Raw genomic sequence first — 11169 nt, forward strand, 5'->3', positions numbered from 1 at the left:
TATATATATATATATATTACCTATTCGTAAATGAATAAGTAAATTACCTATCTATCTATTTATCTATCTGTGTATCAATTTTAAATAATAATATATAAATATATAATATATAATTAAAACAATTTCAACCAGCAGCCACGGTAGCAAAATAGTGCAAAACATAACAAATTAAACATTATTTACCAAAATAAAGAATGTAGTAATAAAAGCTAAATATTTGCTTACTTACTCATTTGCTTATTTTACAGGCATTGTAGCAAAGTAGATTCAAATTGGAATGCAAAAAATGCAATGAGAGCATATACACAAATAATTATGTATATTTGTATGTATTTTTACCAACATAAAAATATAAAAGAATTTACAGATAATTTATTTATATTGATTGATTATTTTATTTATTTATTTGAAAAATCATTGTAAATGTTGTGGCATGTTTTGCTACAATATTGTAAACCGTTTTAAGTCAGAGACACTATTATTTAAAAGGCCAATTAAAAGTGCATTAAAATCACTGCAATAGTCACAACGTTTTATCAAAATCATGTAAAATTGGGCTTTAAAATTTTACATTTGAAAATTTTAATTTGAACGTCTTGTGGTTTCATGCTAACCAGGGCAGAAGTACTGTATGTAAGACACTGTGTTTCCAGTCCATCTTTTGAAAAGTTTCTAGTTTCAGGACAAAATGTTTTCTTCAGACAGTGACAGTATGTCATGCTGTGTGTCATTGAAGACAAAATCAGATTTTTATGCTGACAGAACAAAACACTTTTCTCCTCCTCTTTTTTGAGCAGGTCTTGATATCAGAAGGACTGGGTCGATATGCCAAGGATCCAAAGTTCGTGGCCGCCACGAAGCACGAGATCGCAGACGCATGCGAGATGACCATCGACGAAATGGAGAGCGCCGCCAGCCATCTCCTGAACGGCGGCATTACGCCGAGTGCCAACGGCGTCACTGTCTTTCCCATAATGGGCCACAGAGACTACGAGCTGCAAGATGTCTCAGCTAGCTACAGTGACGAGGAACCAGAACCCGAACCCAGACCGCAGTATGAGGAGGACCTGGCAGACGAAATGATATGCATTACCACTTTATAGCACCTGATAAGCGGCTACTGCTGTTCCTCAGAAAGTGATCAGCAAAACAAACAAATCGAATTATAGTATATTTACTGGCTTACTACCTAAAGAAGTGCCTTTACAGCAGAGCAGAAAGGCACCACAAGAACGGACGCATCGGTGACACTCGCTCACTTCCTGTTCACACAGGAATTTGGCAGTCGTGGCACCAGGGAGGAGCTAAGAATCTCTGGAGGTAAACTTTAATTGGCTGCTTGTACCGTCACTGCAGGAAATGGACCAATGAGCAGTGAGGGGAGGTACCCGGGGTTTAAGGGTTTTGCATATCAAGCACGTTGCAAGCTCAATGCAAGCTAAGTATGGCATATCCCTCAACAAAGGCTTTAGTTTCGATTCGCCCCGTATTTTAGTACCGTTTAAGGCAAAGTGCATATTTTAGAGAACAAACGCTAATTCTACAACACTGGTTTACAATAAGGATATCATGCAGGTTGGTGGATTTCGGGAGGATTTCAGCATTTGTGTTGAATGCACTAGCAGACAGGTTATTTTTGTAATTTAGGATAGCCTGTTTGATATTTCATAATATGCTGTAAATGACTTGTAATATATAAAGGAAAAAGAAAACTTTGTAAAGAGACATATATTTTGTAATTATGTACTGTACAAAAAAGAAAATCCGCAATATTAATCCTAATTGATGTTATTGCATTACAAAAAAAGACGAAATTTGGTGTTATTTTAATAGGTACTGTACTTTATTATTAAATTATTTGCCTTTATTCTTTTCTCATATGCATTCTTACTTGTTTGTGAAAAGTATAGAACAAAAAAAGCCAATTTTCTATGAGGTTGAGTCTGTGACACACCTGCACAAGATATGCAAGTTGTTTTCTCAATGTCCGTTTTCATAAGCGGAACCGATGTAGTGTTCCTTTAAAATTGACGGCATGCAGTATGGGTCACGAGCGTTGACCCCCCTTTAAGAGGATTTTAGTAGGGCTTACAGAATCTTGTCTTAATCGCACTCTTGTTTGTGTATATTGAACGAGTCTGTCGAATAGGACATCCCGTTTTAAGGGTTCGTGTTTCGCGCATATTTTGTGCTGGGGTGGTGCACAGGAAGGTGCAATGGTAAATGCTTTTTGCATTAACAATGCTGCTTAATTAGTCTGCAATTGAACTGTACGACCCTCACTAGGAACATGCTGCCACTTGGAAAAGCCTGCTGCCACTGGCTGATCTAGGAATAGCGCACTACTGCACGGGTTTCAGATTAGCGAATCATTTCCACTAATGTATTTAGGTGTTTTAAATACTGAAATCTTACTTAAGTTTTATAATGATGATGATTATGATGACAAAATGTGATGATGGGGGAGTTTCGGGTTGCTTGAAGTGCATGTTCACATCACGAATCCTTAAAGGAAACAGTTCAGGCAAAAATGAAAATTCTGTCTTTATTCACTCGCCTTCAAATTGTTTTATTCTCAGTGGAAAATGTCGGGTTCTGGAAGTATAAACTCAATTCATTTTCTCCATAGGGAAATAGATTTTTAATGATAACTTGTAAACCTTTAACGACAGACTTACTGTGAGCTACAAGTTTGTTAATCGATGGCATATGCTTTTGTTGAAGCTATCCGTTCACATTATTTCAGCTTATTTCATGTTTATCAGCTGAACTTGTGAAGAGAACTACACTACCCATGATGCTATACAGAAAATTTCAACCAATCAGAGAGTCGCCTCTCCTGTGAAAAACAGCAAATGGCGTAATCAATACACTATGCTGTCGAAATGCTTAAATATTTGTATGTATATATATATATATATATATATATATATATACATATTTTGCAATAAACTTAAAACATACAGTTTCTATAGATATAACAGACTACTTAATAGTTTTGTTTCTCCATTGTTTTTAATTCAGTTGTCATTTAAAAGTGCTTCATGGAATACTTTTTCTTTAAATAAAGGTTTGTAATGTGCAACCTCAGCTGGTTGAATTGATTCGTGACTTATAATGTTTTAATGAAGCTTTAAAGGAATCTTTATGGAAAAAAATTAATGAAAAAAATACTTCTAGAACCAACAGCACTAAAAAGTAGGCCACTAATTCACTCTATAGAAAGAGAATTTTTGAAGAATTGTCATGCTCAAAAGTTATATTGCATTCCTCTATTTAAAACAGTAGAGGGAATAAAATAAAAATTGTACATCTAAAAAACGCAATGCAAGTCGCTTTGGATAAAAGCATCTGCCAGATGCATTAATGTAATGTAAATGTAATCATTTGCTAACTTTACATTGCAAAGATGGCACAGAAGTGCTTTTGAAGTAGCATTTAAGTGTCTTTAAACACTGTTTAATGCAGCTTAGAGGTGGAATGAATGCATTTACACAGATACAAATACGACTGTATGCTTTAATACTTGGGGTTGAGGTGGGACAGAGCAGGCTTAATCCACTCTGGCTTTTATGTGGCATTACATCTTGACACAGAATTTTGAGCAGGCACAGAGCAGATGGCATAAAATGCCTAAAATAAAAGTCCTGTTCTGGGTGAAAATAAAAGAATTTGGAAAGTTCGTTAAGAAGTAGTAAGAATTCGAATTGGAAAGTTAAGGGTGAGCAAATAATGACACAATTTTCATTTTTGGGTGCACTATCCCTTTAAGCAGGACAAGAAACTAGTTAAGCAATACTTCCCCCCTCTTTTTTTTTCTTCTTTTTTTTATTTTACTCTTTCTTTCTTTCCACCTCTCACTTCATCTCTGGCTTCTGGAAATACCTCTTTTAGTGCAGGGGAAACATATCAACATTTGAAGCGTCCTTTTTGTTGTGTCCTTTTTTTTTTTTTTTTTGCCTATAAGGTGTTGAAAATCTATAGGCCTCAACTTGGGATACATCAATTCAATTGACCTTTTGTCATTTCTAACAGGCAAATTAATGCTGAGCATTATGGGCATAAAATGGGCAAAATAAAAAGTTTGACTGCAAAGGCCACTACCTTGAAGTGTAAAGCTTCAGTACAGCTTAAATAAAGGGAAATGTGGGGTTTGTTGGAGTTCTTGTTCTTGAGTGTTATTGATCTCTTGTGTTTTGGAAGAGTACTGTGCTTTTCAGTCAACCGAATACTGTCATGAAACACTGCGTGTGCACATCTGAAAGGGCTCTCTGAAATGATCTGTGCGAAAAAAGAAAAAAAAATTAAATGTTGTGTTCTGGTCTTCGTGTCAATTATACTGTATCTTGTAAACGGACCAATGCACATTCTTGGCACATTGTACTATTCGTAGCAATTACTGGTAAGGACAATAAAATATGCATTATTTTTAATAAACTAAGAAAAAACTTGTTAAACTAAAGATTAAACTTTTACCTCGTGTCAGGGACTCCTGAAAAGAAAGAAAAAAATGTGGTTTCTTAATATACCAATGGGATTTTATTATTAGCACATTGCTGTTCGTCTTTGCACAAATTACTGTAACGTGCAATTTGTTTTCCCTGTTTTCTGTTCATATTTTGTGTATCAAGGTGGGCGAATTTTGTACTTTTTTCTGTGACTGTGCGTACGGTTTAGTGAAATCTATATTTGTCATTTACATTTCACCTTTCAGTGCTGGGACAAACAGAAGGGAGGGAGGAAAGGTGCACTCCTCTGTATTGTTAATGTTGATTTATTGACAAAAAAAAAAGTATTATACAAGTTTTCAGAGCCACATCTGTTGATTATCACATTTTCATCTAGAGTTGTTGCTACTACTATTATACTTTTTATTATTAATGCTGTAAGGAAACATAAGATTATTGTGTAACATATGTACAGAAGTAATGGAACGATGCGTGATGTTCTCCATTTGAAAGTCTTTATCTTTGCTCTGTTATAGTTTTTATTCCATGAAGAAAAAGAAAAAAGGTTTTCTCTACGTAGCAGATGACTTATAATATCCCTCTAGGTTTTGTATTGATACATTTTTTGTAAATTTCCTATTTATTTTGGCCTGGACTTGATTTTAATCAATACTGAAATTTTATTTTCTAATGATTAATACAGAATAAACTTAATGAATAAACAAACAACTGTGTCACTTATTTGTACAAGAACATGGAACTGCAATTCAGAACATTATGATAACACTTCTGTAGCCACAGAAAGACTTTAATAATAGCTAATAAATGAGTTTCTCAGTAGATCTATGGGTCAAGGCATCTTTAATTGGAAGGAAATATGAAAAATGTAATCTGATTATATTGCAAGATTCATCTGGGGCTCTGGGATCAGATGATGTAGCATTTAAGAGTTTTAGAATAAAGATTTTTAAAAATGTTTTTTAAAAGTCTCCAATACTCACCAAAACTGCATTTATTTGACCAAAAATACAGTAAAAACTTCAATATTGTGAAATATTATTACAATTTAAAATAACTGCTTTCTGTTTGAATATATTGTGAAATGTAATTTATTCCTGTGATGCAAAGCTGAATTTTCAGCAGCCATTTCTCTAGTATGAGCCTTCAGAATTCATTCTACTATGCTGATTTGGTGCTCAAGAAACACCAAATTTGGTGTCTCTACTGTCACTTTTGATCAGTTTAATGCACTGTTGCTGAATAGAAGTATTAGCAAAGTTTTGTGGCTTTAAATGTATACGTATAGTACAGTATTAGTTGGTATACAACCTAAAAGTTGACCAAATTAAGAGCAAAAAAATGCAGTCTTATTCGTCTGGGAAAAAATGACACAAAAAAAAAAATACAGATGGCTCATCTTTCATTCAGGAAGGTACAGTATACACATTTTTCCCATCGAATGCTGTCTAGAATGAAAATGTTCCCAGCTGGTTCTGAATAGCTTTAGCAAGAAGTGAATCACAGATGTGATGTGAATGAAAGGCTATTGGCCTTAAAAAAGGACAAGCCACATAGCTTCCATCTCAACTTCAATAGGAAACATACAGGAAAGAAATGGCATTCATCAAACCATCTCACTTTTAGCAGAAGAGCACATTTATGATGCTCGAACATGACTGTAGTGAAACGTACACTAAGTCAGTCTGGGCTGATTTTGTTGTTCAATGGTAATACAACAGTCTGAACATCAGATACATCGTCCTCTGACGGCCAGGGGTCCCTTCCACACATCAGAAGTAGTATTGCAAACTTCTGGAACTAGAAACAAAGTTTATCATTTTCAAACAGCCCACCTTACTGCATAGTATTAATTTATTGTACATTAGTCCCCAAAGGGACATGGTGATGGTAAAAATTTGAGAATGGAGGAAAAATGTAAATGCTGTTCCGTTCAAATTTTGTGCTCCTCTAGAAACTTTGTGAACACAAGCACTGAAATATAATTTTTCCTCCCATCTCATATATATATATTTTTTTTTTTTGTGATGTAAATTCAGGCTTGGTGTTTGTGTTAAACTAGGCAAATCATACTGATCCACATGATTCATTGCTTGTTTCACTTACCTGTTTGTTCATGTATATGTAGATCAGGGGGTTGTAAACAGTGCTGCTCTTGGCCATGTATATGGGTACCACCTTCACCAGCACGGGTAACTGGACATCAGGGTTGAAGACGACCATCAGAGCCAGAGCAGCATACGGCAGCCAGCTCACGAGGAACGCCAACACCATCATCACCACCATCCACGCCACCTTAGACTCTGCCCTCGCAGCTGCACAGCCACCAACCTTAGCAACCTGTCAATGAAAATATTCTTTCAAACATGAAAAAATTTTGAACCATGTTTATTAATTATACCAGCAAGCACTAGTCAATAAGAAAGATTAGTGCAGACATTGTATATGTATTGATCTGCAAATAAGCAGACATTTAATTTTGTATTTCTTACCAAAACTTGTTATACACCAGGGGTGTCAAACTCAATTCCTGGAGGGCCGAAGCCCTACAGAGTTTTGTTCCAACCCTGCTCCAACACACATACCATGTAGTTTTCAAATAAGCCTGAAGGACTCGATTAGTTGGATCAGGTGTGTTTAATTAGGGTTGAATCTAAACTCTGCAGTGCTCCGGCCCCCCAGGAATTGAGTTTGACACCCGTTATACACTATCAATACAATACTATTCAATATACTAAAAAAAAATCTAATTACTGATAAATTAAGTGTGCAGACTATAACATTTAGTTTTTTAAAAAATGAAGAAAAACGAAATTAGTGTAAATATGTGGCAACAAACAGTATAAAAATACAATGCACAGACCTTACATAAGTTACAAAATGCCTTAAAGGAACAGTTCACCCAAAAGTGTTTTCGTTTCTTCATCAGAACAAATTTAGAGAAATTTAGCATTGCATCACTTTTTCACTAATGGATCCTCTGCAGTGAATGGGTGCCACAACAATGAGAGTCCAAACAGCTGATAAAAACCAATATGGATAGAACACTTGTATTTTAGCCAGAAGCAATGGTTTTCAAATTAAAATTGTCTTAATGTATTTGTTTCTTACAAACATTCAGCTTTCCACTTCACAAGACATTATCTGATGGACTGGAGTTGTGTGGATTACTTGTAGATTATTGTAATGTTTTTATCAGCCGTTTGGACTCTCATTCTGACGGCACCCATTCACTGCCGAGGATCCATTGCTGAGCAAGTGATGGAATGTTCAATTTCTCCAAATCTGTTCTGATGAAGAAACAAACTCATCTAGGCTACATCTTGCATGGCCTAATTAAAGGGGAGTAAATTTTCAGCAAATTTTAATTTTTGGATGAACTATTCCTTTAACTTTTTTAATTCAAATCGTGCTTCTCACGAGGGACGAACGATATGTTTTTATGAAATGTAACGGGATAAAAATTACAATATTATGATTAAGAATGTATTGAGGTAAAAGTAAACATTTGCCAAAATAAAAATAGGCAGGTTGCACTTTATTTTACAGTACGTGTACTTAATGTACTTACGGTGTACCTACAAGAAAGTACTGGTAATATAAGGTAACTACATGGGGTAGGGGTAGGTTCAGGGTTAGTACCTAGCTATTACCTAGTTATTGTAATTACTATAATAAGTACATAGTATGTACATGAGAAACAGGACTGTAAAATAAAGTGCTACCAATAGGCCTACTCTGATAAATTACAGGTAAGTAATGCTTCATTACTGCCCACCACTGCAACTACATTTCAACAGCTCAGAAACATAACATTAAAACAGGAAAGTAAACCAGGACAATGTCCTACTTGTCTTAGCGTGTAGAGCAGCCATGAATATGACACCACAATAATGACGAATGGCACAGCAAAACAGAGTGAGAAGTAACAGATGATGTAAGACACATTTTTGAGATCTCGACTCTGCCAGTCGGGTCCGCAGGATGTGCCGACTCCCTCCAGCTGGTAGCTCCCCCAGCCAAAGAGAGGCGGAGTATTCCAGATCAGAGACCAGAGCCAGGAGAACGCCAACCCTCCTGCGGCGTGCTTGGTCTGTAATGTGATGGTACCCAGAGGCTTGCACACTACGAACAGCCGTTCCACAGCAATCAGGGCCACTGTGCACAGCGCTGTTATACCTGCGCAGAGTTAAAAGGTTAGTTCACCCAAAAATGAAAATTCTGTCATTAATTACTCACCCTCGTGTTGTTCCAAACCCGTAAGACCTTCGTTCATCTTCGGAACACAATTTAAGATATTTTGATGAAATCTGAGGGCTCTCTGACCCTCCCATAGACAGCAAGGTAACTACCACGTTCAAGGTCCAGAAAAGTACCAAGATGATCGGCAAAGTAGTGAGCGTGTGGTGGCGCCGGCACTGACCCAGATCCGGCGTAATGACGTCACAACTTTACAGTTGAACCACTGATGTCACACGGACTACTTTCGTCTCTACTGCATCACTTTGGACGCGCGTTCACGACAGTACCATGCGTGTGGAGCGTGTGGCGGCGCCTGCGCTGTCCCAGATCCGGCGTGCTGACGTCATTACGCCAGATCTGGGTCAGCGCAGCCACATGCTTGCGTCATGGTACTGTGACTACTGTCGTGAACTCGCCTCCACAAGTGAAGCAGTAGAGATGAAAATGTGGAATAAAGTCGTTATTTTTGTTTTCTTTGCGCAAAAAAGTATTCTCGAAAGTTCACTCAACTCGTATGTTAAGGGTTAACAGAAAGATTCCCTTGGATAATATTAAAAATATATTTGCTTGAGAAACAACTATATTTTTTAAGGCTAAATTTTCTGGAAAACAAGAGACTGATAGATTCACGACTCTTTTGAGCCGGTTCTTTTTAGTGAATAAAAAATAATTAAAGTGCAGCTTGTCCGATTCACGAACAAATTACTCTTACGAGCCGGTTCTTTTTAGTGAATCAAAAATAAATAAGAGATAAAGAAATAAAATACAGTGTAATCAGTGCAGTCCGATTCACAATCAAATTAATTTTATGAATCGGATCTCTTAATGAATCGTTCAAGAAGATCACGAGGTAACGTTGCGGTTTGACTAAAGAGCGGTCAAGTCTGTATTTAACATATTTTAAAGGTAGGCTCATTATTTTCAGTGAAGGTTTTGTGTATAGGAAACTTTCGCCTCTAAAAATGACAGTGAGCAGAACTGAACACAATCTCCTTGTTGTAGAAAATGAACACTAGGCCTAATGTATGTTACAAATTCAGTATGTTAAAGCGCTACCAGTCAAAACAAGAACCATAACGATTCGCGAATGAATTTTTGAATCGGTTCCTTTTGTGTCAGTAGGTCAAGCTGGTTTGCAAAAACGTTGAATCGGTTCGCGATTCAGTCTGAATCTGTTCCTACACGCATTGATTTGTTTGGAGCGGTTTATGTAGTAAAAGACTGTTTTAGAACACAGAAAACAAACAGAACGCTGAATGAAGTGAATATTTGCTAAAAATACATTGAAACAAAACCCTGTGAATGTCTCCTATCATGTCAGCAACGAAGAAACTATTAAAATCGACACCTGCAGCTTGAGAAGGAGCAGGTTTGCTGTACAACAAACAACAATAGCGTGAAGGTACACGCCAATACACAGTAGGCTACATAGGCCTACAGTATAAAAGTATTTCCATGTTTTTGTTTTTGTTTTTTTGAACATATGCCCTGTGAATATTATGCGGCAATCATCCTATTACAGTGTGTGGTGGTACTGCCACAGCTACTGTATTTTTTTAAATGTATTTTTCCAAAAGAAAAAGTATAAACCACCTGTAAGTACAACAGAGGTTATCCTTGCCTTAGCAAGCACTAATGATCTGACTAAATCAGGAAAATTAATTTGAATATTTGAATATGAATATAGGCTAATCATATATGTTTTAAAACGTTTTTTCAGTGTCTGGAAGCCCAGAAGGGGTGCAGTTTACATACAGTCTAAAATCATTATTTTGTGTTGGAATGAACCCAGAACAGACTTACCAAATAATGCAACACAAAATCCCTCCAGTACACATCCGACCCGTCCCGTAATGTAGTAGCCCACTGCATTGGTCACCACAGATGGCACACTTCCTGTTAACGTGATGCCCAGGTCGGCCACGGCGAGGTTGACCAGGGCAAAATTCAGCGGCTGCCGCAGCTGTTTGTGCCGGAGGGTTGAATTTTAGATTTTTAGAACAGCAAAGTCTAAGCTTTGAAATGAATGGCAAAAGTGATATAATTTACTTAATTTCACCCTGTGTCAATGCATTAAGTTTTTATAGTTTTATATTATTGTTTTAAAGATGCTTCCAGGTATCTGTATCCGTTCATAAAGGTGTGTGAGTGCCTGTGTTTATTATAAGAGATTTTGTAAGAGGTTCTGTGATTAGCTGTGCAGTGTGACTCTCAGCACCTTCAGTGCCAGATGTCACATTTGCCCAGTACTATATTTGACCCTGCTAAGAGTTTTAACTTCCATTAAGACGAGACAGAGATTATGTGTATTTGGTGCCCTGCATTAAAATAGACAAGAGTGAACTCCAGCACAGACTAACCAGATTTGCTTCAAGAGTTGTTAAAACTATTGCTTCTGTCCCCCGAAAGACCTATAATTTCTTCATCTTATTGTTGTCTTTGTCATTCTGATTAAAGAAGG

At 36.6% G+C, this 11169-nt stretch overlaps 2 protein-coding genes across 4 annotated transcripts in view; one reads left to right on the plus strand and one right to left on the minus strand.

The window, feature by feature from the left end:
• Positions 1–1398, plus strand: part of LOC107751208 (voltage-dependent L-type calcium channel subunit alpha-1D-like) — a 47579-nt gene extending 46181 nt beyond the window's left edge. For all 3 annotated transcript variants that reach the window (XM_016566868.1, XM_016566869.1, XM_016566870.1), the window contains one exon: positions 798–1398. In XM_016566868.1, coding sequence (XP_016422354.1) covers positions 798–1103 — 306 coding nt within the window. In that variant the 3' untranslated portion in view covers positions 1104–1398. The remainder of the gene's footprint in view (positions 1–797) is intronic.
• A 4748-nt stretch (positions 1399–6146) lies between these two features.
• Positions 6147–10683, minus strand: LOC107751249 (parapinopsin-like; the record flags this gene model as incomplete). Its single annotated transcript, XM_016566926.1, has 4 exons — positions 6147–6266; positions 6573–6806; positions 8317–8645; positions 10512–10683. Coding segments are annotated over 4 exons (855 nt in total), but the record flags the coding sequence as incomplete, so codon positions are not given.
• Positions 10684–11169: the final 486 nt, after the last annotated feature.

Source organism: Sinocyclocheilus rhinocerous, unplaced genomic scaffold (genome assembly GCF_001515625.1).
Source record: "Sinocyclocheilus rhinocerous isolate Xijiao unplaced genomic scaffold, SAMN03320098_v1.1 scaffold362, whole genome shotgun sequence".
Taxonomy (NCBI): domain Eukaryota; kingdom Metazoa; phylum Chordata; class Actinopteri; order Cypriniformes; family Cyprinidae; genus Sinocyclocheilus; species Sinocyclocheilus rhinocerous.